Source organism: Ranitomeya variabilis, chromosome 1, assembly GCF_051348905.1.
Source record: "Ranitomeya variabilis isolate aRanVar5 chromosome 1, aRanVar5.hap1, whole genome shotgun sequence".
Taxonomy (NCBI): Eukaryota; Metazoa; Chordata; class Amphibia; order Anura; family Dendrobatidae; genus Ranitomeya; species Ranitomeya variabilis.
Genome location: NC_135232.1, coordinates 17,794,934 through 17,820,447, shown reverse-complemented (window position 1 = coordinate 17,820,447; position 25,514 = coordinate 17,794,934). Strand labels below are relative to the sequence as shown.

Here is a 25,514-nt window from a genome sequence, read left to right as displayed (position 1 = left end):
CTGATGTGTTATATTGTATCAGTGCAGTGTACGGAGCAGTGATCCCTGGTGTTACATTGTATCAGTGCAGTGTACGGAGCAGTGATCTCTAGTATGGTACATTGTATCAGTGCAGTGTACGGAGCAGTGACCTCTGATATGTTACATTGTATCAGTGCAGTGTACGGAGCAGTGACCTCTAGTATGTTACATTGTATCAGTGCAGTGTACGGAGCTGTGATCTCTGGTGTGTTACATTGTACCAGTGCAGTGTACGGAGCAGTGATCCCTGGTGTTACATTGTATCAGTGCAGTGTACGGAGCAGTGATCTCTGATGTGTTACATTGTATCAGTGCAGTGTACAGAGCAGTGACCTCTGGTGGGATTCTTTTGTTCTTGAAAAGTTGTGTACAAGGACACCGATCAGTGATAGCGATTTAAGGGTTACATATTCCGAATGTCCACTGAGAGATCTATAACTCACTGAAATCGCTAGGAGGTAAACCCAACTAAATGCAAGTAACGTGTTTCTCCGTAAGCTGGTGATTTACCTACGTCGTGTTTATACTTAAACGAACCCCCCTGACCTGGTGAACATCCTGATCATTGTGTCGTTCTGCGAGGTTCTATACAATTATGTATAGAAGTGGCTTGTCATAACTCTGAGAAAGGGAGTATTCAGCCTCTGAGTGAGGTCACCACAGGGGGAGTGCCTTGGTTTTGGGCATGGAGATAAGTGAGGGAGACATCAGTCTTCACGAGTCTATTTTCTAGGGCAGGGGTGGGAAATCTTTGTTTCTGCCAAGGGCCATTTGGATATTTATACCATCCTTTCGGGGGCCGTACAAACTCTGCCCACAAAATACATCCTGACTCTGGCACTGGTGGCAGGACGTAATCTTTCATTGCATGCCCTTCAGTGTTCAGTAGTGAACACTGTGTGTGTGAGCTAACAGAGCAAGAAGAAATTAAAGAGCTGGTGGCAATCAAAATACAGCTCCTTGTCCAAGAATGCAGTATCTGAAAATCTGCTCGGGGGCCCAATAAAAGGTCATCGAGGGCCGTAAATGACCCTAGGGCCTGCCTGAGGTTCCCCACCCCTGGTCTAGGGTCTAGCTGCGAGACCCATCTGTAATGCATCTTGATGTGTGCCCATCCCCCACAGCACGTGGTCTGCCATGAGATGAAATGACATAACGAACTGTGTTTTTCAACTTTAATCCCATTTTATTTGTAATTGTGCTGTACATACGATACTTGTCTACTCTTATAATATCTTTTTATACTTCTGTAAACACTGCCTACCTTTTTGGAGTAAAATATATAAAATTACTAGTTTTGTACCTCCTTGCTCTATAACGAACTGTCACGTCCTCTGAAGTGAATTACGCTACTAATCTGGGTTGGCTTCAGAGCCGTTACTAATTAAAAAATCGGAGCTGGTGGCAGCGGATTTGTCCTGTGCGTTTGGGAGACTTCGTAGCGACGGACGGCGTTGATAATTATTGTTCTGCTTGAGTGGGAATAGTTATATCGCCCTCGCTGCAGCGTGCCCATTAGCCGGTACAAAGTAAGGCAGCCTTTCTGGCGACTAATTATCCTAGGTGCAGTACCCGATCTGACCTGAGGGTAAGGGGGGTGCCAGAGAGCTGCGAGATCCAAACCAGAACTGGGAAGTGGGATACAGATAAATCCCCTTCAGAAAGAATTGGGGCAACCAAACAACCCCGGTTCATGACAAATTGGTGTGAGCGGTGGGGATGATAAAGGTATCTTCCCTGGGATCCCTGACAATGTGAATGATGAGAGTGATTGTCCATGTAGGTGATGTCTGATCTTCTCTGGATCCTCAGGTGCCTGCTGTGTGCAGATCGATGTGAATGATGAGAGTGATTGTCCATGTAGATGAGGTCTGATCTTCTCTGGATCCTCAGGTGCCTGCTGTGTGCAGATCAATGTGAATGATGAGAGTGATTGTCCATGTAGGTGAGGTCTGATCTGCTCTGGATCCTCAGTTGTGCACAGATTGATACATTGTTGCAGGACTGTATTATCTCATTACTCCTGGACTGGATCCTGGATCTTCTGCTTCTTTATTATCTTGTTTTTCTCCAGACTTTTGTCTTCTTTAGAATGTCTTATAATAGAGAGCACGCGTCTATACACTGGTGTAGCCTGCTCTCAGCTGATGTAATGTGATGTCATCCATTGTTACACTGTGTCATATATGGTGTAGTGGTATATTACAGTGCCGTGCTTTATATGGTTATTCATAGCGTATTATTGAGGTGTAACACCGGTTAACCCCTTCCCGACCTTTGACGCATACGCTGCGTCATGAAAGTCGGTGCCTTCCCGACCTGTGACGCAGCGTATGCGTCATGGAAAGATCGCGCTCCTGCAGATCGGGTGAAAGGGTTAACTCCAATTTCACCCGATCTGCAGGAACAGGGGGAGTGGTGCTTCAGCCCAGGGGGGGTGGCTTCACCCCCTCGTGGCTACGATCGCTCTGATTGGCTGTTGAAAGTGAAACTGCCAATCAGAGCGATTTGTAATATTTCACCCCAAAAAACGGTGAAATATTACAATCCAGCCATGGCCGATGCTGCAATATCATCGGCCATGGCTGGAAAACCTAATCTGCCTCCCCCCACCCCACCGATCGCCCCCCCAGTGCTCCGTTACGTGGCCGCCCCCCTAATTCGTCCTGTCCGCTCCTCCTGTCCGCTGCCCCCGTGCTCCGGTGCCCCCTCCCTGTGCTCCGGTCCCCCCCCCCCGTGATCCGATCACCCCCCCTTCATACTTACCGGGCCTCCCGGTGTCCGTCCGGCTTCTCCATGGGCGCCGCCATCTTCCAATATGGCGGGCGCATGCGCAGTGCGCCCGCCGAATCTGCCGGCTGGCAGATTTGTTTCAGATGTATTTTGATCACTGCGATATAGCCTATCACAGTGATCAAAATAAAAAAAATAGTAAATGACCCCCCTTTATCACCCCCATAGGGACAATAATAAAAATAAATAAAATATATATATTTTTTTTTTCTGTTAGGGTTAGAACTAGGGTTAGAATTAGGGTTAGAATTAGGGGTAGGGGTAGGGTTATGGCATGTGCACACAGTGCGGATTTGGCTGCGAATCCGCAGCGCATCGGCCGCGGATCCGCAGCGGATCGGCCGCGGATCCGCAGCGGATTGGCCGCTGCGAATTCGTAGCAGTTTTCCATCAGGTTTACAGTACCATGTACACCTATGGAAAACCAAATCCGCTGTGCCCATGGTGCGGAAAATACCGTGCGGAAACGCTGTGTATTTTCCGCAGCATGTCAATTTTGTGCGGATTCCGCAGCGTTTTACACCTGATTCCGCAGCGTTTTACACCTGTTCCTCAATAGGAATCCGCAGGTGAAATCCGCACAAAAAAACACTGGAAATCCGCTGTAAATCCGTAGGTAAAACGCAGTGCCTTTTACCTGCGGATTTTTCAAAAATGGTGCGGAAAAATCTCACACGAATCCGCAAAGTGGGCACATAGCCTTAGGGTTAGGGTTGGAATTAGAGTTAGGGTACCGTCTCACAGTGGCACTTTGATCGCTACGACGGTACGATCCGTGACGTTCCAGCGATATCCATACGATATCGCTGTGTCTGACACGCAGCAGCGATCAGGGACCCTGCTGAGAATCGTACGTCGTAGCAGATCGTTTGGAACTTTCTTTCGTCGCTGGATCTCCCGCTGTCATCGCTGGATCGTTGTGTGTGACAGCTATCCAGCGATGCGTTCACTTGTAACCAGGGTAAACATCGGGTTACTAAGCGCAGGGCCGCGCTTAGTAACCCGATGTTTACCCTGGTTACCCGGGACCTTGGCATCGTTGGTCGCTGGAGAGCGGTCTGTGTGACAGCTCCCCAGCGACCACACAATGACTTTCCAACGATCACGGCCAGGTCGTATCGCTGGTCGTGATAGTTGGTAAATCGTTTTGTGAGACGGTACCCTTAGGGTTGGAATTAGGGCTAGGGTTGGAAATAGGGTTAAGATTAGGCTTGTGGTTAGGGTTAAGGATAGGGTTAGGGTTGTGTTGGGGTTACAGTTGTGGGTAGGGTTGGGATTAGGGTTAGGATTAGGGTTGGATTTAGGGTTACGGGTGTGTTGGGGTTAGGGTTGTGGTTAGGGTTATGGCTACAGTTGGGATTAGGGTTAGGGGTGTGTCGGGGTTAGTGTTGAAGTTAGAATTGAGGGGTTCCCACTGTTTAGGCACATCAGGGGTCTCCAAACGCAACATGGCGCCACCATTGATTCCAGCCAATCTTGCGTTCAAAAAGTCAAATGGTGCGCCCTCCCTTCCAAGCCCCGACGTGCGCCCAAACAGTGGTTTACCCCCACATATGGGATACCAGCGTACTCAAGACAAACTGGGCAACAACTATTGGGGTCCAATTTCTCCTGTTACCCTTGCAAAAATAAAAAATTACTTACTAAAACATAATTTTGAGGAAAGAACAATTATTTTTTATTTTCACGGCTCTACGTTATAAACTTATGTGAAACACTTGGGGGTTGAAAGTGCTCACCACACATCTAGATAAGTTCCTTCGGGGGTCTAGTTTCCAAAATGGGGTCACGTGTGGGGTGTTTCTACTGTTTAGGCACATCAGGGGCTCTGCAAATGCAACGTGACGCCCGCAGACCATTCCATCAAAGTCTGCATTTCAAATGTCACTACTTCCCTTCCGAGCCCTGACGTGCGCCCAAACAGTGGTTTACCCCCACATATGAGGTATCAGCGTACTCACAACAAACTGGGCAACAAATATTGGGGTCCAATTTCTCCTGTTACCCTTGCAAAAATAAAAAATTACTTGCTAAAACATAATTTTGAGGAAAGAACAATTATTTTTTATTTTCACGGCTCTACGTTATAAACTTATGTGAAACACTTGGGGGTTGAAAGTGCTCACCACACATCTAGATAAGATCCTTTTGGGGTCTAGTTTCCAAAATGGGGTCACTTGTGGGGTGTTTCTACTGTTTAGGCACATCAGGGGCTCTGCAAATGCAACGTGACGCCCGCAGACCATTCCATCAAAGTCTGCATTTCAAATGTCACTACTTCCCTTCCGAGCCCTGACGTGCGCCCAAACAGTGGTTTACCCCCACATATGAGGTATCAGCGTACTCACAACAAACTGGGCAACAAATATTGGGTTCCAATTTCTCCTGTTACCCTTGTGAAAATAAACAATTGCTTGCTAAAACATCTTTTTTGAGGAAAGAAAAAAGATTTTTTATTTTCACGGCTCTGCGTTGTAAACTTCTGTGAAGCACTTGGGGGTTAAACGTGCTCACCACACATCTAGATAAGTTCCTTGGGGGGTCTAGTTTCCAAAATGGGGTCACTTGTGGGGGGTTTCTACTGTTTAGGCACATCAGGGGCTCTGCAAACGTAACATGATTCCCGCAGACCATTCCATCAAAGTCTGCATTCCAAATCGTCACTACTTCCCTTCTGAGCCCCGCCATGTGCCCAAACAGTGGTTTACCCCCACATATGGGGTATCAGCGTACTCAGGAGAAACTGGACAACAACTTTTGGGGTCACATTTTTCCTGTTACCCTTGGGAAAATTAAAAAATTCTGGGCTAAAAAAAATATTTTTCATGAAAGAAAACACATTTTTTATTTTCACGGCTCTGCGTTATAAACTTCTGTGAAGCATTTGGGGGTTCAAAGTGCTCACCACACATCTAGATAAGTTCCCTTGGGGGTCTAGTTTCCAAAGTGGGGTCAATTGTGGGGAGTTCCTACTGTTTAGGCACATCAGGGGCTCTGCAAACGCAACGTGACACCCGCAGAGCATTCCATTAAAGTCTGCATTTCAAAACGTCACTACTTCCCTTCCGCTCCCCGACGTGTGCCAAAACAGTGGTTTACCCCCACATATGGGGTATCAGTGTACTCAGGAGAAACTGCACAACAACTTTTGGGGTCCAATTTCTCCTGTTACCCTTGGGAAAATAAAAAATTGTGGGTTAAAAAATCATTTTTGAGGAAAGAAAAATATTTTTTTTATTTTCATGGCTCTGCGTTATAAACTTCTGTGAAGCACTTGAGGGTTCAAAGTGCTCACCACACATCTAGATTAGTTCCTTGGGAGGTCTAGTTTCCAAAATGGGGTCACTTGTGCGGGAGCTCCAATGTTTAGGCACACAGGGGCTCTCCAAACGCGACATGGTGTCCGCTAATGATTGAAGCTAATTTTCCATTCAAAAAGCCAAATGGCGTGCCTTCCCTTCCGAGCCCTGCCGTGCACCCAAACAGTGGTTTACCCCCACATATGGGGTATCATCGTACTCAGGACAAACTGGACAACAACATTTGGGGTCCAATTTATCCTATTATCCTTGGGAAAATAAAAAAACTCCAGGCTAAAAATAATTTTTGAGGAAAGAAAAATATTTTTTTATTTTCATGGCTCTGCGTTATAAACTTCTGTGAAGCACCTGGGGGTTTTAAGTGCTCACTATACATCTAGATTAGTTCCTTGGGGGGTCTAGTTTCCAAAATGGGGTCACTTGTAGGGGAACTCCAATGTTTAGGCACACAGGGGCTCTCCGAACGCAACATGGTGTCCACTAACGATTGGAGCTAATTTTCCATTCAAAAAGTCAAATGGCGCGCCTTCCCTTCCAAGCCTTGCCGTGCACCCAAACAGTGGTTTATCCCCACATATGAGGTATCGGCGTACTCAGGAGAAATTGCCCAACAAATTTTAGGATCCATTTTATCCTGTTGCCCATGTGAAAATGAAAAAATTGAGGCTAAAAGAAATTTTGTGTGAAAAAAAAGTACTTTTTCATTTTTACGGATCAATTTGTGAAGCACCTGAGGGTTTAAAGTGCTCACTATGCATCTAGATAAGTTCCTTGGGGGGTCTAGTTTCCAAAATGGGGTCACTTGTGGGGGAGCTCCAATGTTTAGGCACACGGGGGCTCTCCAAACGCGACATGGTGTCCGCTAAAGATTGGAGCCAATTTTTCATTCAAAAAGTCAAATGGCGCTCCTTCCCTTCCGAGCCCTGCCGTGCGCCCAAACAGTGGTTTACCCCCACATATGAGGTATCAGCGTACTCAGGACAAATTGGAGAACAACATTCGTGGTCCAGTTTCTCCTTTTACCCTTGGGAAAATAAAAAAATTGTTGCGAAAAGATCATTTTTGTGACTAAAAAGTTAAATGTTCATTTTTCCCCTCCTTGTTGCTTCTGCTGCTGTGAAACACCTGAAGGGTTAATAAACTTCTTGAATGTGGTTTTGAGCACCTTGAGGGGTGCAGTTTTTAGAATGGTGTCACTTTTGGGTATTTTCAGCCATATAGAACCCTCAAACTGACTTCAAATGTGAGGTGGTCCCTAAAAAAAATGGTTTTGTAAATTTTGTTGTAAAAATGAGAAATCACTGGTCAAATTTTAACCCTTATAACTTCCTAGCAAAAAAAAATTTGTTTCCAAAATTGTGCTGATGTAAAGTAGACATGTGGGAAATGTTATTTATTAACTATTTTGTGTCACATAACTCTGGTTTAACAGAATAAAAATTCAAAATGTGAAAATTGCAAAATTTTCAAATTTTTCGCCAAATTTCCGTTTTTTTCACAAATAAACTCAGAAATTATCGACCTAAATTTACCACTAACATGAAGCCCAATATGTCACGAAAAAACAATCTCAGAACCGCAAGGATCCGTTGAAGCGTTCCTGAGTTATTACCTCATAAAGGGACACTGGTCAGAATTGCAAAAAATGGCAAGGTCATTAAGGCCAAAATAGGCTGGGTCATGAAGGGGTTAATATATGATGTCTCTGTGGTGATATCATACTGCACTCTGTGGTGATGTCATGTGGTGCTCTGGTGTGATGTTATGCAGCGCTCAGTGGTTGTCATGAATCACAGGGGGGATATTTTTGGTTTTCCCACCGCTGCCACCAATATGTCATTGTCCAGGGGTGTTTGGTTGCCCCAGTTCTTTAATATCATGGCTGGCCATGTGGTGGGGGGAGGGGCAACATCAAAATGCATCAGAGCACCTTGCAGAGCTGCTGTTAGCTCTTTTCCTGGGCAAAGACACTCCTAAAATGAGGCTGAATCTCTCATAACCTCTGCTCATGACATCACTGAGTGGGCTGCGCCCTGGAATGCCCTCCCCTTTCTGGAAGTTATGTCACATCTTCTATTACTCATACCTCTTGGGGAGGGGCTCATGGAAGGACGATGAACGTATTATTGATCTTGTTTCGAGATTAGCGTTCTATTAAGTCTAAACATGAGGTATCTGTATGACCCGGTTAAGTAGTAATCCATTTCTCGGATACTGCTGGTATGGGGCATTAGGAAATGCACTGGTGTGTAGCCCTATTGTTGCACATCCCAAATATGTAACTTTCACACCTCGACCCCTACTTGGTTGAGTTATTCCCTTTTGAATAACTCTCATACACAAATGGAAGTACATGGCTGCAAACAAAGAACTGTTTTTCTGCTAACCAACGCTTTCTTGCGGGAGGGGGGGATGAGTGGACTAGAATTACACAAGCCGGCAGAGTTAGGCCATATTCACACATAGCGGTTTTTACCGCGGATCCGCCGCGATTTTGATGCTGCGGGGCCGCAGCAGTTTCCATAGCGTTTCCATTTACATGTAAACCCTATGGAAACCGCAAACCGCTGTGCACATGCTGTGGGAAAAACCGCGCAGAAACGCAGCGGTTTAAAACCCGCAGCATGTCACTTCTTTGTGCAGAATCGCAGCGATTCTGCACCCATAGGAATGCATTGAACCGCTTACTTCCCGCATGGGGCTGTGCCCACGATGCGGGAAGTAAGCGGATAATGTGCGGGTGGTACCCGGGGTGGAGGAGAGGAGACTCTCCTCCAGGCCCTGGGAACCATATTTGGGGTAAAAAAAATAATAAAAATAAAAAATAATGATATACTCACCTCTCAGCGCTGCCCGCGGCCGGCCGGTCAGAGTTGCTGTGCGAACAGGACCTGCGGTGACGCCGTGGTCACATGACCGTGACGTCACGAAGGGTCCTTCTCGCACATCAGCTTTGGAACCGGACCGCCGGGTGCAGCGCCGAGGAGATCCGGACATCAGAGGGTGAGTATAACCAATTTTTATTATTTTTAACATTACTATTGATGCTGCATATTGCTGCATCAATAGTATAGGCGGAAACCCGCAGCGGAAACCGCGGAACAAACCGCGATAAATCTGCAGGGATAACCGCAGCGGTTTTGCCCTGCAGATTTATCAAATCCGCTGCGGGAGAACCCGCTGAAGGCCGCCGCAAAGTGTGAACATGGCCTGAGGGGGAAAAGCTATTTAGTGCAGGGAGATGAAGGAGGGGCTGTGAGGGGGAACACGGCTGCAGCTTGTGTACCTTACACAGACCTAATGGATGTAGCAGAGCTCAGTGTGCGTGATAATATAGAATCAAATACATTCTATTTCCTGACAGTGGTGATGTCATGTGGCGCTCTGGTGTGAGGTCATGTGGCGCTCTGTGGTGATGTCATGAGGCACTCTGCAGTGATGTCATACTGACATATATAAGAGATCCGCTGCGGCAGCGGCAGGGTGATGTCTCTGGTAACCCTGTATGGGCCGTATATCGGCCCTGTGCATCTTGTTTCCTCCTGCTGTGATTACGACCACTATCTTCTCCATATAACAGCTGGAGGCTGAAAAATAACAATCGGGGACAAGCTGTTTCTGCAGCTGACGAGCGAGCATCGCCCCGCACATCTGCGCAGCACAGGATGGCAGTGTAATAAACCGTCTGACCATAAATCTCTGCTCTTCTCCAGGTAACTCACATGGAATACGTGTGTCACGTGACCGTTCTAGCCCACGTGCTGCCACCTGTGGCCAGCCCACCCGCAGGCATGGCACTGTGTGAGGAAGGAGAGGGTGCAGCTCCTGGCTTGTTAGTGGCATCAGCACCCAGCGAGACAGGTGATAGTGACAGCTCACCTCCTCCCCCTCCCCGCACGGTGACCTCTGCACAGAGCATGCAAACAGAAGATAGTAAGGCAATGCCACAGTTCACCTTTTCCACAGCACAAACATCTGACCATGTACACCCCAGATGCTTGTGATGATCACAGCTCACCTCCTCTCCATCTCTGCCCAGGGACCACTGTACAGATCACAAAGCATACCCACAACACTAGCAGAGAAGTTAACAGGTGATGTTCAGAGATCGCAAAGCACGCCCACAACACACTCCCAGAGAACATAAAGGGTGAAAGTCACAGCTCACCTTCCCACCTCCCTCCACCTTTGTACAGATCGCAAGGCATGCCCACAACACACTCCTGAAGCAGATATGTGATATCACAGCGAACCTCCTGTCCATCACTGCCCAGGCACCACTGGACAGAACACTAAGCATACACAGAACACTAGCAGAGAAGATAACAGTTGATGGTCACAGCTCTGCTTCTCCCCCTCCCTGCGCAGAGACATGTACACAGATCACAAAGCATGTCCACAACATTCCCAGAGAAGATAATGGGTGATAGTCACAGCTCAGCTTCCCACCTCCCTCCACAGTGACCTCTGCACAGATCAGAGCATACCCACAACACTATCCTGTAGATAGCTCACCTTCTCCCCACCAACAGCATGACCTCCAGATAAGAGTGCGACCAATCGATAGATGGATAAGATATAGGATCATTATACAGGGAAGGGGAGGAGGAGAGCTGTGACATCTTGTATCTGAGAGGGTGTTATGGGCATGCTCATGTGTAAGAAGGGGAGGTGAGCTGTGACTATTGCCTCTGATCTTCCGTGGACCGGTCACAGAGCAGGCCCACATCACTCTCCCAAAGGAGTCACCACCTGTCTATTCCTGTCTGTGACTCGTGGCTGCTGTCGCTCTAAATGCCGTTAACAGACTCTCAGGGAAGATGGCCGCCCCCGTATTCCTGTACATACACGAGCATTACAAGTCTATAATCATAAAACAAAACCAGATGAGAAAAAAGATTTGTCACTGTCTGGTTTGTTCCCTGCTGTTCTGTGCCCTGCTGTTCTGTGCCCTGCAGCACTGTGCCCTGCTGTTCTGTGCCCTGCAGTACTGTGCCCTGCTATTCTGTGCCCTGCTGTTCTGTGCCCTGCAGTACTGTGCCCTGCTGTTCTGTGCCCTGCTGTACCGCGCCCTGCTCTTTTGTGCCCTGCTGTACCGCGCCCTGCTCTTTTGTGCCCTTCAGTACTGTGCCCTGCAGTACTGTGCTCTGCTGTTCTGTGCCCTGCAATACCGTGTCCTGCTGTTCTGTGTCCTGCTGTTCTGTGCCCTGCTGTTCTGTGCCCTGCAGCACTGTGCCCTGCTGTTCTGTGCCCTGCAGTACTGTGCCCTGCTGTTCTGTGCCCTGCAGTACTCTACCCTGCTGTTCTGTGCCCTGCTGTACCGCGCCCTGCTCTTTTGTGCCCTGCAGCACTGTGCTCTGCTCTTCTGTGCCCTGCTGTACCGTGCCCTGCTCTTTTGTGCCCTGCTGTACTGTGCCCTGCTGTACCGCGCCCTGCTGTACTGTGCCCTGCTGTTCTGTGCCCTGCTGGTGCTCTGGTGTTACAGTATATTATCTGCAGTGCTGATCTCTGGTTGCTCAGTTTATATTCTGCAGTTCTGCGCTCTGGTTGTACAGTCTTTACTCTGCAGTGCTGTGCTCTGGTTGTACAGTCTATTCTCTGCAGTGCTGCGCTCTGGTTGCTCAGTTTATATTCTGCAGTGCTGCGCTCTGGTTGTACAGTCTTTACTCTGCAGTGCTGCGCTCTGGTTGTACAGTCTATTCTCTGCAGTGCTGCGCTCTGGTTGCTCAGTTTATATTCTGCAGTGCTGTGCTCTGGTTGTACAGTCTATTCTCTGCAGTGCTGCGCTCTGGTTGTAGTGTCTTTACTCTGCAGTGCTGCACTCTGGTTGTACAGTCTTTACTCTGCAGTGCTACGCTCTAGTTGTACAGTTTATATTCTGCAGTGCTGCGCTCTAGTTGTACAGTCTATACTCTGCAGTTCTGCACTCTGGTTGTACAGTCTTTACTCTGCAGTGCTGCACTCTGGTTGTACAGTCTTTACTCTGCAGTGCTGCGCTCTGGTTGTACAGTCTATACTCTACAGTGCTGCGCTCTGGTTGTACAGTCTATACTCTGTAGTGCTGCGCTCTGGTTGTACAGTCTTTACTCTGCAGTGTTGCGCTCTGGTTTTACAGTCTTACTCTGCAGTTCTGCGCTCTGGTTGTACAGTCTTTACTCTGCAGTTCTGCACTGTGGTTGTACAGTCTTTACGCTGCAGTTCTACGCTCTGGTTGTACAGTCTTTACTCTGCAGTGCTGTGCTCTGGTTGTACAGTCTATACTCTGCAGTGCTGTGCTCTGGTTGTACAGTCTATACTCTGTAGTGCTGCGCACTGGTTGTACAGTCTTTACTCTGCAGTTCTGCGCTCTGGTTGTACAGTCTATTCTCTGCAGTGCTGCGCTCTGGTTGTAGTGTCTTTACTCTGCAGTGCTGCACTCTGGTTGTACAGTCTTTACTCTGCAGTGCTACGCTCTAGTTGTACAGTTTATATTCTGCAGTGCTGCGCTCTAGTTGTACAGTCTATACTCTGCAGTTCTGCACTCTGGTTGTACAGTCTTTACTCTGCAGTGCTGCACTCTGGTTGTACAGTCTTTACTCTGCAGTGCTGCGCTCTGGTTGTACAGTCTTTACTCTGCAGTTCTGCGCTCTGGTTGTACAGTCTTTTTTCTGCAGTGCTGCGCTCTGGTTGTACAGTCTATACTCTGTAGTGCTGCGCTCTGGTTGTACAGTCTTTACTCTGCAGTGCTGCGATCTAGTTGTACAGTCTTTACTCTTCAGTTCTGCGCTCTGGTTGTACAGTCTTTACTCTGCAGTTCTGCGCTCTGGTTGTACAGTCTTTACTCTGCAGTTCTGCGCTCTGGTTGTACAGTCTATACTCTGCAGTGCTGCGCTCTGGTTGTACAGTCTTTACTCTGTAGTGCTGCACTCTGGTTGTACAGTCTATACTCTGCAGTGCTGCGCTCTGGTTGTACAGTCTTTACTCTGTAGTGCTGCACTCTGGTTGTACAGTCTATACTCTACAGTGCTGCGCTCTGGTTGTACAGTCTATACTCTGTAGTGCTGCGCTCTGGTTGTACAGTCTTTACTCTGCAGTGTTGCGCTCTGGTCTTACAGTCTTACTCTGCAGTTCTGCGCTCTGGTTGTACAGTCTTTACTCTGCAGTTCTGCACTCTGGTTGTACAGTCTTTACGCTGCAGTTCTACGCTCTGGTTGTACAGTCTTTACTCTGCAGTGCTGTGCTCTGGTTGTACAGTCTATACTCTGCAGTGCTGTGCTCTGGTTGTACAGTCTATACTCTGTAGTGCTGCGCACTGGTTGTACAGTCTTTACTCTGCAGTTCTGCGCTCTGGTTGTACAGTCTATACTCTGTAGTGCTGCGCACTGTTTGTACAGTCTTTACTCTGCAGTTCTACACTCTGGTTGTACAGTCTTTACTCTGCAGTTCTACATTCTGGTTGTACAGTCTATACTCTGTAGTGCTGTGCTCTAGTTGTACAGTCTTTACTCTGCAGTGCTGCGCTCTGGTTGTACAGTCTATACTCTGCGTTGTACACCAGCTACTCAGCTATATTAGTGTTTTGGAGGAAAATAGTTTCTTGGAATCCAAAGTGAGTTTGAATAAACTGATAAACCTCAGCACGATGTATGAAACTCCCTGAAAGTCTCCAGTGTCCTGACCAACCTGCAGCTGAGTCTACAGCATAACTCTGCACAGCACCATGTCTTACTTCACAACTCTCCAGTGCTTTGTTTCCATCCATTTCTGGGGACTTCTTGAAATATGTTTGGGGTCTTTGTCCTGCTGGAATACACATGGTCTAGGAGACGCAAACCCAGCTTTGTGACACTGGACACTTCATTGCAACCCCAAATCTTTTGGCAACCTTCAGATTTCATGATGCCTTGCACATAATCAAGGCACCCAGTGCCAGAGGCGGCAGAACAACCACAAATCATCTTTTAACCTCCACCATATTTGACTGTAGGTACTGTTTTTTTCTCTTTGTAGACCTCATTCCAGTTTTGCTAAACAATTATGTGCTTTAACATAAAGCTCTATCTGGTTCCATTTGTCCAGAAGACATTTCCCAGAAGGATTTTGGCTTCAGGAACATCAATATCTCTGCAGATGGACTTGTAACCTTGAGATCAACAATTTTGGTTCTCAAGTTTTCAGTCTGTTCGCTTCTCCTCTTTCTGTTCTCCATGCTTAGTGTGGCGCACACAGACACATAATGCAAAAACTGAGGAAACTTCTCCCCTTTCTATCTGATTTCAAGTGTGATTCTCATTTTGCCCACACCTGTTACTTGCCACAGGTGAGTGTGAACGATCATCACATGCTGGAAACAAAGTTGTTTGCCAACAATTTTGTCCAGCCCATTTTTGACTTTTGTGTGACATTATGTCCAATTTACCTTTTATCTGTTTTTTTTGTGTTGTTCCAATAGACACAACAGAAATAATCATGTGTATAACAAAGCCTGTAATTGTAATAATAATCTGGGAGAAATACTTCATTTTCTGGAACAATTGCAAGGGTGACAACGCTTTCGGCCATGACTGTATATCGACATCGCACTGTACAACTTCTTACACTGTATATGGATGCTGATCAGTACAACACCTAATACTGTATATATGGACCCTGCGCAGTACCGCTCCTAATACTGTATATATGGACCATGCGCAGTACCGCTCCTTATACTGTATATAGGGACCCTGCGCAGTACCGCTCCTTATACTGTATATATGGACCCTGTGCAGTACCGCTCCTTATACTGTATATATGGACCCTGTGCAGTACCGCTCCTTATACTGTATATATGGACCCTGCACAGTACCGCTCCTTATACTGTATATATGGACCCTGTGCAGTACCGCTCCTTATACTGTATATAGGGACCATGCGCAGTACCGCTCCTTATACTGTATATAGGGACCCTGCGCAGTACCGCTCCTTATACTGTATATATGGACCCTGTGCAGTACCGCTCCTTATACTGTATATATGGACCCTGTGTAGTACCGCTCCTTATACTGTATATATGGACCCTGCGCAGTACCGCTCCTAATACTGTATATATGGACCATGCGCAGTACCGCTCCTTATACTGTATATAGGGACCCTGTGCAGTACCGCTCCTTATACTGTATATATGGACCCTGTGCAGTACCGCTCCTTATACTGTATATATGGACCCTGCGCAGTACCGCTCCTTATACTGTATATATGGATGCTGATCAGTACAACACCTAATACTGTATATATGGACCCTGCGCAGTACCGCTCCTAATACTGTATATATGGACCATGCGCAGTACCGCTCCTTATACTGTATATAGGGACCCTGCGCAGTACCGCTCCTTATACTGTATATAAGGACCCTGTGCAGTACCGCTCCTTATACTGTATATATGGACCCTGTGTAGTACCGCTCCTTATACTGTATATATGGACCCTGCGCAGTACCGCTCCTTATACTGTATATATGGACCCTGCGCAGTACCGCTCCTTATACTGTATATATGGACCCTGTGCAGTACCGCTCCTTATACTGTATATATGGACCCTGTGTAGTACCGCTCCTTATACTGTATATATGGACCCTGTGCAGTACCGCTCCTTATACTGTATATATGAACCCTGTGCAGTACTGCTCCTTATACTGTATATATGGACCCTGCGCAGTACCGCTCCTTATACTGTATATATGGACCCTGCACAGTACCGCTCCTTATACTGTATATATGGACCCTGCACAGTACCGCTCTTTATACTGTATATATGGACCCTGTGCAGTACCGCTCCTTATACTGTATATATGGACCCTGCGCAGTACCGCTCCTTATACTGTATATATGGACCCTGCGCAGTACCGCTTCTTATACTGTATATATGGACCCTGCGTAGTACCGCTCCTTATACTGTATATAGGGACCCTGCGCAGTACCTCTCCTTATACTGTATATAGGGACCCTGCGCAGTACCGCAACTTATACTGTATATATGGACCCTGCACAGTACCGCTCCTTATACTGTATATATGGACCCTGCGCAGTACCGCTCCTTATACTGTATATATGGACCCTGCGCAGTACCGCTCCTTATACTGTATATATGGACCCTGCGTAGTACCGCTCCTTATACTGTATATAGGGACCCTGCTCAGTACCTCTCCTTATACTGTATATAGGGACCCTGCGCAGTACCCCTCCTTATACTATATATGGACCCTGCGCAGTACCGCTCCTTATACTGTATATATGGACCCTGCGCAGTACCGCTCCTTATACTGTATATATGGACCCTGCACAGTACCGCTCCTTATACTGTATATATGGACCCTGCACAGTACCGCTCCTTATACTGTATATATGGACCCTGCACAGTACCGCTCCTTATACTGTATATATGGACCCTGCGCAGTACCGCTCCTTATACTGTATATATGGACCCTGCGCAGTACCGCTCCTTATACTGTATATATGGACCCTGCGTAGTACCGCTCCTTATACTGTATATAGGGACCCTGCGCAGTACCGCTCCTTATACTGTATATATGGACCCTGCACAGTACCGCTCCTTATACTGTATATATGGACCCTGCGCAGTACCGCTCCTTATACTGTATATATGGACCCTGCGCAGTACCGCTCCTTATACTGTATATATGGACCCTGCGCAGTACTGCTCCTTATACTGTATATATGGACCCTGCGCAGTACCGCTCCTTATACTGTATATATGGACCCTGCACAGTACCGCTCCTTATACTGTATATATGGACCCTGCGCAGTACCGCTCCTTATACTGTATATATGGACCCTGCGCAGTACCGCTCCTTATACTGTATATATGGACCCTGCGCAGTACCGCTCCTTATACTGTATATATGGACCCTGCGCAGTACCGCTCCTTATACTGTATATATGGACCCTGCACAGTACCGCTCCTTATACTGTATATATGGACCCTGCGCAGTACCGCTCCTTATACTGTATATATGGACCCTGCACAGTACCGCTCCTTATACTGTATATATGGACCCTGCACAGTACCGCTCCTTATACTGTATATATGGACCCTGCACAGTACCGCTGTTTCCATTTGCTGTGCTTCTATTTTCTGCAGTTTAAAATTGTCAGTATTTCTGCTTGTTGTCAGTGAACGGAAGCGGTCTTCTTTGCATGCAGGCGTTGACAGCCTGCCCATATGTAATGTCCTCATATAATATACACGGCCACAGCCATTTGGTAAATTCAAAAAAGTTCATTTTTTTTCTCATTAATGTGCACGCTGCACCCCATCTTGACTGAAAAAAAACAGAAACGTAGAAATGTTTGCAAATTTATTAAAAAAGTAAAACTGAAACATCACATGGTCATAAGTATTCAGACCCTTTGCTCAGACACTCATATGTAAGTCCAATGCTGTCCATTTCCTTGTGATCCTCCTTGAGATGGATCTACTCCTCCATTGGAGTCCAGCTGTGTGTAATTAAACTGATAGGACTAGGTTTGGAAAGGCGCACACCTGTCTATATAAGACCTCACAGCTCACAGTGCATGTCAGACCAAAGGAGAATCATGAGGTCAAAGGAACTGGCCAAGGAGCTCAGAGACAGAATTGTGGCACGGCACAGATCTGGCCAAGGGTACAACAGAATGTCTGCAGTACTCAAGGTTCCTAAGAGCACAGTGGCCTCCATAATCCTTAAATCCAAGAAGTTTGGGACCACCAGAAGTCTTCCTAGACCTGGCCGTCCAGCCAAACTGAGCAATCGTGGGAGAAGAACCTTGGTGAGAGAGGTAAAGAAGAACCCCAAGATCACTGTGGCTGAGCTCCAGAGATGCAGTAGGGAGATGGGAGAAAGTTCCACAAAGTCAACTATCACTGCAGCCCTCCACCAGTCAGGCCTTTATGGCAGAATGTCCCGACGGAAGCCTCTCCACAGTGCAAGACATATGAAAGCCTCATAGAGTTTGCTAAACACATGAATGATCCCCAGACTATGAGAAATAAGATTCTCTGGTCTGATGAGACGAAGATAGACCTTTATGGTGATAATTCTAAGCGGTATGTGTGGAGAAAACCAGGCACTGCTCATCACCTGCCCAATACAATCCCAACAGTGAAGCATGGTGGTGGCAGCATCATGCTATGGGATGTTTTTCAGCTGCAGGAACAGGACGACTGGTTGTCATTGAAGGAAACATGAATGCAGCCAAGTACAGAGATATCCTGGATGAAAACCTCTTCCAGAATGCTCTGGACCTCAGACTTGACCGAAGGATCACCTTCCAACAAGACAATGACCCTAAGCACACAGCTAAAATAACGAAGGAGTGGCTTCAGAACAACTCTGTGACCATTCTTGACCGGCCCAGCCAGAGCCCTGACCTAAACCCATCTGAGCATCTCTGGAGAGACCTGACAATGGCGTCCACCAACGTTCACCATCCAACCGGACGGAACTGGAGAGGATCTGCAAGGAAGAATGGCCGAGGATCCCCAAATCCAGGGATGAAAAACTTGTTACATCATTCCCAAGAAGACTCATGGCTGTACTAGCTCAAAAGGGGCTTCTACTCACTACTGAGCAAAGGGGCTGAAGACTTATGACCATGGGATATTTCAGGTTTTCTTTTTTAATAAATTTGCAAAAATTTCTACATTTCTGTTTTTTTCAGACAAGATGGGGTGCAGAGTGGACATTAATGAGAAAAAATGAACTTTATAGAATTTACCAAATGGCTACAATGAAACAGAGTGAAAAATTTAAAGGGGTCTGAATACTTTCCGTACCCGCTGTATCTAGTCCTGCTGACACGTCTGAGGGTTTGTTACAATGTGTGACGTGCAGTACTTTGTCTGTGAAGTGATCACATCGCAGCCTGACGATTTGTGGAATGTATCAGGCTGGAGGGAATTGACCCTCAATGTTGATCTTCACTGACATCCAGCAGAGATCTTGACATTGGTGAGACATTGAGCACCAGGTTTCCTCCCATGTTCTCCTCCCACACGGAGGCTTGGACCGCCATCGCTTCATATCTCGGATTCTGTGCTTTCTTGCAGATGAGCAGCTTGGCACAATGTCTTAGCCGGGTGATGTGTCTTCTCACTGTGACCGCCGTCTCTGTGTCGCTGTATTCGTACTCATGGAAGGAGGAAGGTAAGAAGCCTGACATTAACGTCTTCATGGGGCAACTATGTACAAAGGAAACGTCATGGGGCAGGCAGGAGCGCACATAGAAATCAAGGCCCCACAGTAGAAGTTCTAATTGGGCCACCACTGCCCGACAACCCCCCCAAAAAATAATAATAATATTCGGTCGGGTCACAGAAGAGCAAATCTCACAACTTTCCAGCCCCATTGTAATTTAGCTCCTCCGTTAGCCCCTTCGTGTTCCCACGCAATAAGATGCCCCTTTCATGGTCCTCATAAGGTATGAAGCCAACAAGGTGCCCCCAAACACATTATTATACCCCACTGTAAAGTCCTCACCTCACATAGTATGATGACCCTACAGTACCCATCCACACACAGTATGATGGTCCCCACAGTCCCCCACGCACAGAGTATGATGGTCCTCACAGCCCCCTACACAGAGTATGATGGTCCCCACAATCCCCCATACACGGAGTATGATGGTCCTCGCAGTCTCCCATACATGGAGTATGATGGTCCCCACAGTCCCCCACACACAGAGTATGATGGTTCCCACAGTCCCCCTTACACAGAGTATGATGGTCCCCACAATCCCCCGTACACGGAGTATGATGGTCCTCGCAGTCTCCCATACATGGAGTATGATGGTCCCCACAGTCCCCCTTACACAGAGTATGATGGTCCCCACAGTCCCCCATACACAGAGTATGATTGTCCTCAAAGTCCCCCCCACACACACACACAGTATGATGGTCCCCCACAGTCCCCCCTACACAGAGTATGATGGTTCCCACAGTCCCCCACACACAGAGCATGATGGTCCCCCCCCACACACACGCACAGTATGATGGTCCCCCCCACACTCAAACACAGTATGATAGTCCCCCATACACGGAGTATAATGGTCCTCACAGTCCCCCTCCACACACACAGTATGATGGTCCCCCACAGTCGCCCCTACACAGAGTATGATGGTCCCCAAAGTCCCCCCACATACAGAGTATGATGGTCCCCACAGTCCCCCATACAGAGAGGATGATGGTCCCCCACAGTTCCCCACACACAGAGTATGATGGTCCCCCCACACACACACACGCACAGTATGATGGTCCCCACCACACACAGTATGATAGTCCCCCATACACAGAGTATGATGGTCCTCAGTCCCCCCCCACACACACAGTATGATGGTCCCCTATAGTCCCCCCTACACAGAGTATGATGGTCCCCACATTCCCCCCACATACAGAGTATGATGGTCCCCCACACACAGAGTATGATGGTCCTCACAGACCCCCCCCCCCCCACAGAGTAGGATGGTCCCCACAGTCCCCCACACACAGAGTATGATGGTCCCCCCCACACACACACACACACAGTATGATGGTCTCCACAGTCTCCCACACACACAGTATGATGGTCTCCACAGTCACACAGACACACACACACACACACACGCACACACACACACACACAGTATGATGGTCCCCACATTCCCCCACACACACAGTATGATGGCCCAAACACAGTCCTTCCACACAATGATAGCCCCTGCACAATCCTCCACACAGTATAATGGCCCCCACTAATGGCCCATCCATAGTGCAGATACAGTTGAAAGTGTGATGTCGGGTGCTAGCATCAGGCTCCCCCTGAATGATGGGCCCCATGGTCTGCTACTATTCGCCATTGGGGACAGGGGAGATCCCGTAGTATGGGTGAAGGGGTTATCTTATAGTATATGCACAGGGGAGATCCCGTAGTATGGGTGCAGGGGAGATCCCGTAGTATATGCACAGGGGAGATCCCCTAGTATTGGTGCAGGGGAGATCCCGTAGTATGGGTGCAGGTTAGATCCCATAGTATGGGCACAGGGGAGATCCCTAGTAGGAGCACAGGGGAGATCCTGTAGTATGTGCACAGGGGAGATCCCGTAATACTGGAGCAGGGGGGATCCCATAGTATGGGTGCAGGGGAGATCCCATAGTATGGGTGCAGGGAAGATCCCGTAGTATGGGTGCAGGTTAGATCCCGTAGTATGGGTGCATGGGTGCAGGGAAGATCCCGTAGTATGGGTGCAGGTTAGATCCCGTAGTATGGGTGCAGGGGAGATCCTGTAGTATGTGCACAGGGGAGATCCCATAGTAGGAGCACAGGGGAGATCCCGTAGTTTGTGCACACGGGAGATCCCGTAATATGGGAGCAGGGGACATCCTATAGTACATGTACAGGAAGACAATATCTTAGAAGCGGAGATACTGGGAGCTGTCGGAAGGAATTTTTGCTGCTGTCAAACAACTCCCTGTATCGTAGCTTCCTAGACTTGAGAGTGTGTGCCATGAGGTGGACGCAGAGCACACTTTACCCATGTGTCTGTACCCTGACGTCCCGGAGCGGTAGGTTCTCAGGGAGTCCCCAAATAATTATTACATTAAAATAACTTATTGGATCCCCCAAGGCCATCGCTGTAACTGCTCAGCTCCTCTGCAGCAGGTGTCCTCCTCCCATCTCCGGTGTCACCTATGTTGTGGCATGGATGAAGGGGGACACTGTCTGATCAGTCCGGGATTAACCCCTTCCTACATGTGCACATTAATGGCAGAGATTTAACCCTTTTATGTTATCGTGCACACCTGGGCTGGAGGGCAGTGTCAATATAAAGGTACGGGGGATGGGCGGGTCAGAAATGTGACAGCGTTGCTTGAAAGTCTATGAACCCTTCAGAACTTTCTAAACCTCACTCCAGGAGCAAAGTGTTCAATAGTCCACAAAGTCACAAAAGAACCCAAGGTCACCTCTCAGCAACTAAAGGCATGGCGCACATCAGCTAATGTTCATGAGTCCACCATCAAGAGGACACTCACCAACCATGGTGTGCATGACGGAATGACAAGGAGAAAGCCCCTGCTCTTCACACAGAACATTGCTGTCTGTCTGCAGTTTTCTGAAGATGGCCTGGACAAGACAGTTTTGTGGTTTTGAGCTTTTTGATTTAAAGGAAAAGAGTTTTATGTTTGGAAAAAGATTTAGGCGGTTTCTATGCTGTCATGCAGGTGTTCTGTGACACACGGTGGCGGTGGTATCATTGTTTGCGCTTGTTTTGCCCTATTTGGGCCAGGACGGCTGCCGTCACTGAGCCATGAATTCTGAATTTTATCAGTAAATTCTAAAGGAAAATGGACATCTGTCCATGAGCTGAATCTCAGGAGAATGTGGGTCAGGCTGCAGCACAACGGCCCAAAGCCAGAAGTCGACCTACAAGAGACTGGTCACAGGAGAGTAAAAGTGAAGCTGTGGCGCGGCCGAGTCTCAGTCCTGACCTTCATCTATAGAAATGACAAGGAAGGAGCTAAAGTGAGAAGCTCATGGAGAAGACACCGACATCAGGAGAAGCTGACGAAATACTCAGTCTCAGAGTTCTTACTCATTTGTTTAATTTGGTTCTTTACAGGGTGTACTTATGTGAAAATCTGATTTAGTTTTAGGTCAAATTTATGTAGAAATATAAAAAATGTTGAAGGGTTCACAAACTTTCATGCACCACTGTTTATACAGGGGCTTCTCACAAAATTAGAACATCAAAAAGTAATTTATTTCAGTTCTTCAATACAAAAAGTGAAACTCATATATTGTATAGTCATTACACACAGAGTGATCTATTTCACGTGTTTATTTCTGTTAATGTTGATGATTATGGCTTACAGCCAATGAAAACCCAAAAGTCATTATCTCAGTAAATTAGAATAATTAACAAAAAACACCTGCAAAGGCTCCTAAGCGTTTATAAAGGTCCCTTAGTCTGTTTCAGTAGCTCCACAATCATGGGGAAGACTGCTGACCTGACAGATGTCCAGAAGGCGTCATTGACACACTCCACAAGGAGGGAAAGCCACAAAAGGTCATTGCTAAAGAAGCCGGCTGTTCTCAGAGTGCTGTATCCAAGAATATTATTGGAAAGTGGAGTGGAAGGAAAAAGTGTGGTAGAAAAAGGTGCACAAGCAACCAGGATAACCGCAGCCTTGAAAGGATTGTTAAGAAAAGGCCATTCTAAAATTTGGGGGAGATTCACAAGGAGTGGACTGCTGCTGGAGTCATTGCTTCAAGAGCCACCACACACAGACGTATCCAGGACATGGGCTACAAGTGTCATATTCCTTGTGTCAGGTGTTATGGTGCTGGTGGTTAGGAACACTTGGAATGACCTGATAGGTAAACCAGAAATATAGGACAAGCTCTGGGGACGTGGGAACTTTACTGACCGCAAACCTGATCCTATCACACACACTATAGGCAGCCGTGGAGCGTACCTAACTCTCCCTAGACGCCTCTTCACAGCCTGAGAGCTAGCTACCCCTAGAGAGAAACAAAAGCCTCACTTGCCTCAGAGAAAATTCCCCAAAGTAAAGTCAGCCCCCCACAAATAATGACGGTGAGTTAAGAGGAAAATACAAACATAGGAATGAAAACAGGTTTTAGCAAAAGAGGCCCACTAGTACTAAATAGTATGAAGATAGCAAGGGAACTGTGCGGTCAGTATAAAATACTACAAAATATCCACGCAGAGAGTACAAAAGACCCTCACACCGACTCACGATGTGAGGGAGCAACTCTGCTCCCCAGAGCTTCCAGCTAGCAAGAAAATAGCATATAAGCAAGCTGGACTGAACTTATCATATACTGAGAAACATTTTCCAAAAGCAATGAGCAAAAATGAACTAGCATGAACTTAGCTTCTCCAGGAGGAGACAGGTCACACATGAAGTCCCAGAGAGAACTGAACCAATACTGAATACAATGACAGCTGGCAACAAGTAAAGATCTAGGCGGAGTTAAATAGGCAACCAGCACAGCAGAAAACGAGGCAGCTGGAGCCCAGCTAAAGACCAGCAGTATCACTCAAAGCCACCAGAGGGAGCCCACGAACAGAACTCAACAAAGTACCATTCACGACCACAGGAGGGAGCCCGAGAACGGAATTCACAACAGTCAGGCCCCTCATGACCAATAGACAACGCCAGAAGCGTCTTACCTGGGCCAAGGGGAAAAATAATTAGACTGTTGTCAGTGGTCCAAGGTGTTGTTTTCAGATGAAAGTAAATTTTGCATTTCATTTGGAAATCAAGGTCTCAGAGTCTGGAGGAAGAGTGGAGAGGCCACAATCCAAGCTGCTGGAGGTCTGGTGTGAAGTCTCCACAATCAGTGATGGTTTGGGGAGCCATGTCATCTGCTGGTGGAGGTCCACTGTGTGTTATCAAGACCAAAGTCAGCGCAGCCGTCTACCAAGAACGTTTAGAGCACTTTATGCTTACCTCTGCCGACAAGCTTTGTGAAGATGGAAATGTCATTCTCCAGCAGGACTTGTCATCTGTCCACACTGCCAAAAGTACCAATACCTGGTGTAAAAACAACAGTATCACTGGGCTTGATGGGCAGCAAACTCGCCCGACCTGAACCCCATAGAGAATCTATGGAGTATTGTCAAGAGGAAGATGAGACACCAGACCCAACAATGTAGACGAGCTGAAGGCTGCTATCAAAGCAACCTGGGCTTCCATAACCCCTCAGCAGTGCCACAGGCTGATCGCCTCCATGCCACGCCGCATTGATGCAGTAATTGATGCAAAAGGAGCCCGACCAAGTATTGAGTGCATTTACTGATCATACATTTCAGTAGGCCAACATTTCGGATATTAAAATCATTTTTCAAGGTGGTGTTAAAAAGTATTCTAATTTACTGCGATAATGACTTCTGGGTTTTCATTGGCTGTAAGCCATAATCATCAACATTAACAGAAATAAACACGTGAAATAGATCACTCTGTGTGTAATGACTCTATATAATATATGAGTTTCACTTTTTGTATAGAAGAACTTAAATAAATTCACTTTATGATGATGTTCTAATTTTGTGAGAAGCCCCTGTAGCGTGATGAAGTGTATATCACCTACATCATTGTCTCTTCCTCCAGATGTTTTTTATGGGAGAATCGGAGATGCAGTGACCCTGAGATGCAGCGGAAAAAATGCCAGGTGGGTATGATGAGGATGAGGGTGGTGATGATGTTCATGGTGGTGATGATGACATTGAGGATGGTGATGATGCTGGTGATGATGATCATGTTAAAGTTGGTGATGATGGTGGGGGTGGTGATGAGGATGGTGATGACGTTGAGGATGGTGATGACGTTGAGGATGGTGATGACGTTGAGGATTGTGGTGACGTT

The 25,514-nt window shown here is 47.2% G+C and overlaps 1 protein-coding gene across 4 annotated transcripts in view; it reads left to right on the top strand.

Moving 5' to 3' along the window:
• Positions 1 to 25,514, top strand: part of IL11RA (interleukin 11 receptor subunit alpha) — a 173,520-nt gene that overhangs the window by 86,524 nt on the left and 61,482 nt on the right. For all 4 annotated transcript variants that reach the window (XR_013220941.1, XR_013220939.1, XR_013220940.1 and 1 more), the window contains exons 2-3: positions 19,197 to 19,293; positions 25,260 to 25,320. Coding sequence is in view for 1 of the 4 variants with exons in the window: in XM_077281309.1 (XP_077137424.1) it covers positions 19,197 to 19,293; positions 25,260 to 25,320 (158 nt within the window). In the remaining 3 variants the exon portion in view is untranslated. The remainder of the gene's footprint in view (positions 1 to 19,196; positions 19,294 to 25,259; positions 25,321 to 25,514) is intronic.